The sequence below is a fragment of the Lathyrus oleraceus genome, chromosome 5, assembly GCF_024323335.1.
Source record: "Lathyrus oleraceus cultivar Zhongwan6 chromosome 5, CAAS_Psat_ZW6_1.0, whole genome shotgun sequence".
Lineage (NCBI taxonomy): Eukaryota > Viridiplantae > Streptophyta > Magnoliopsida > Fabales > Fabaceae > Lathyrus > Lathyrus oleraceus.
The window spans coordinates 225,501,973-225,504,355 of NC_066583.1; the positions used below are offsets into that span (position 1 = coordinate 225,501,973).

The 2,383-nt window shown below is 31.2% G+C and overlaps 1 protein-coding gene across 1 annotated transcript; it reads right to left on the reverse strand.

The window, feature by feature from the left end:
• Window positions 1-827: 827 nt before the first annotated feature.
• Window positions 828-2,003, reverse strand: LOC127088084 (F-box protein At5g49610-like). Its single transcript, XM_051028996.1, has one exon. The coding sequence runs from the start codon at window positions 2,001-2,003 to the stop codon at window positions 837-839; it is 1,167 nt and encodes a 388-aa protein (XP_050884953.1). The 3' UTR covers window positions 828-836.
• Window positions 2,004-2,383: the final 380 nt, after the last annotated feature.

A 2,383-nucleotide genomic window follows, 5' to 3' on the forward strand; every position in this document is an offset into this window, starting at 1 on the left:
ACCAATAAATAAATAATAAGATTATATATTCCTATAATATTGATAATACAAATTAAGTCAATGTGAACCAATACAAATTTCCCCATAGTTTCACTTCAGTAGAAAAAGTACAGCGTTGTAATCATAGGTCATGGTGATATTCAATCTCCATCATTGGTTTGGTCGGGGCATGAGATAGTAATTTACACCATAGAAATACAATCAGCAAATATACAAATATAACAAATTTCAGTTGACATTGTAAAATAAATTAGTAAAATGAATGCTTAAACTTAGATAAAAAATAATTGGATTTATATACCTGTCATTTTAAATTTGAGTTGGTCGTGTGAGTGAGGTCTTAAAGAATTTCCTTGTACACAAGGAAACTATAGGAAGGGGAAACTCGAACAATAATTAAGGAAATCCAAAATCAATTTCTGCAAGAACAATAATCCAAAATCTATTTGTCAAAAATGGTAGGAAGGAAAAAATTGAACCACTAATGCTAGGAAGTAGAAAATTAAACTGTAATTGGAGAAGGTTATTTGTAACGTGGTATTGGAGAATAAGAAAAGGTGAAAGGGGGTTTTGGAAGAGAAAGAGTCAAAAATTGGGTGTTGGCAAATAGTGGTGTTGGCAAATAGTAGTGTTTTGATTGGTGGTTTAGTAGAAGGTGTACACATAAGCTAATAAGATGATGTGGATTATTTTTGAAAAAGTTAGGGTTAAGTGTCACAAAATAATTTGAAGCATTGATTTAATATATATAAATAGAAGCCTTGAATAATATCAAATATAAATATTACAATTTCTCAAAACTCTAACAATCTATTAAACTTGGCAGCTTACATCTCCTAGCAAGGCATTGTTTGAACATTAGTCCCACATGGACGAAGAGTGTTTGAGTAGGACATAAAGTAAGGATTAGATCCACAACTGTGTGAGCCTATTTCTTCCGCCATCATAAATGTTTCTCCATCTAAACCACAACTGTAAATTTTTTGTTCCGTAGAAAAAACCAAATCCTTGCCATTCATGATAGTAAATCCGGTAACATGAGCATCTTTCTCTTTTAACCCCAATGCATTCACTCTCACCTTCAAAATCTTTTGCCATAAACATGACTTGTAATCTTTTAAAAACCAAATAGTGAAAACAGACCTTCTTGATTTCACTAAGCAAATAGAACGGTTGGAACTTGTCACTTTGCCCCAATTAAATATGCCCATGTTACACTCCGCGTGAAAACCTTTTATAGCTTCCCTTGGCAACTTAATAATAGTTGAAGTTCCTTTCACAAAATCATAAGCCATTATGTATGGCTTATAAAAAGGACTCAATCTTGTAAAGTAATTAGAGCAATCTGAAATGAAATGAAGTGCTCCATTGTGAAACACCGACATCTCAAATTTCATATTTCTACCACCACATAAAAAGTTGTTTTCCATGGTTCTCCACACACCTTCTTTTCCATGATAAATATTACATACATAACTATTTGGCGACCAATCCAGTGTGTTTTCAAAAAGAAATATCAAGTAATCATCTGAAGAGTCATCAGAGCAATTTAACATGAGATTTATGTTAGAAAACCTGTGATTTTTTCTAAGTGGCTCCGGACTAGGAATAAAAAAGAAAGACTTTGTAACTGGATTGCAAATAAACAATTCAACAGGATCATCATTAATAGTATAACAAAGAAGCAAACCATTACTAGAAGCTACAACAATAGCTGAATTAGATAGAAATGTCAGAATATTGTTAGGAACACAAGAAAATTGTTGCTCTTTAGGTAAATGGTGCAACTCGATCCTTTTTTGATACCTTTGACTTATTTGATCATGTTGGAGGAAGAAACATGTATCACTCTTCACTAACATATTACGAAACTGTTTTGTTTTGAAATGAGATTCTTCTTGAAATTTGGAGAATGAACTACAAGTTAACTTAAATTTAAAAATGGTTTTTGCAGGCAACCAAGAAAATATCTCATAAGCAATGTCTTCTTGAGACCCTTCCATTTTAAATAAGAATACAAAAATTGAAGGATGAAAAATTGATGAAGATTAGAAAGAATGGAAAAAGAGCACAGAGGACAAACAAACGAATATAAGATGTGTATGATAGTAAGAGTGATGTTAATTGGCATATATATAATAGTGAAGATATCAAGAGAAGTACGAGTAACTTGGGGCCAAAGATTTGGTTGTTTATATTCAAAAGGATTAGTGGTAACAAACTTTTAATTCTCCTGATTTATTGATCGAATAATTTTCTTGATTTGTTGGAAAACGTGTGCCAGGGTAATGAATATGATCTGTGGTTTATTTATTTACTTTATATTAATCATTTTTTATTTATAATTAGGTCAATATAATAATAGGAATTAAATTTATATGTT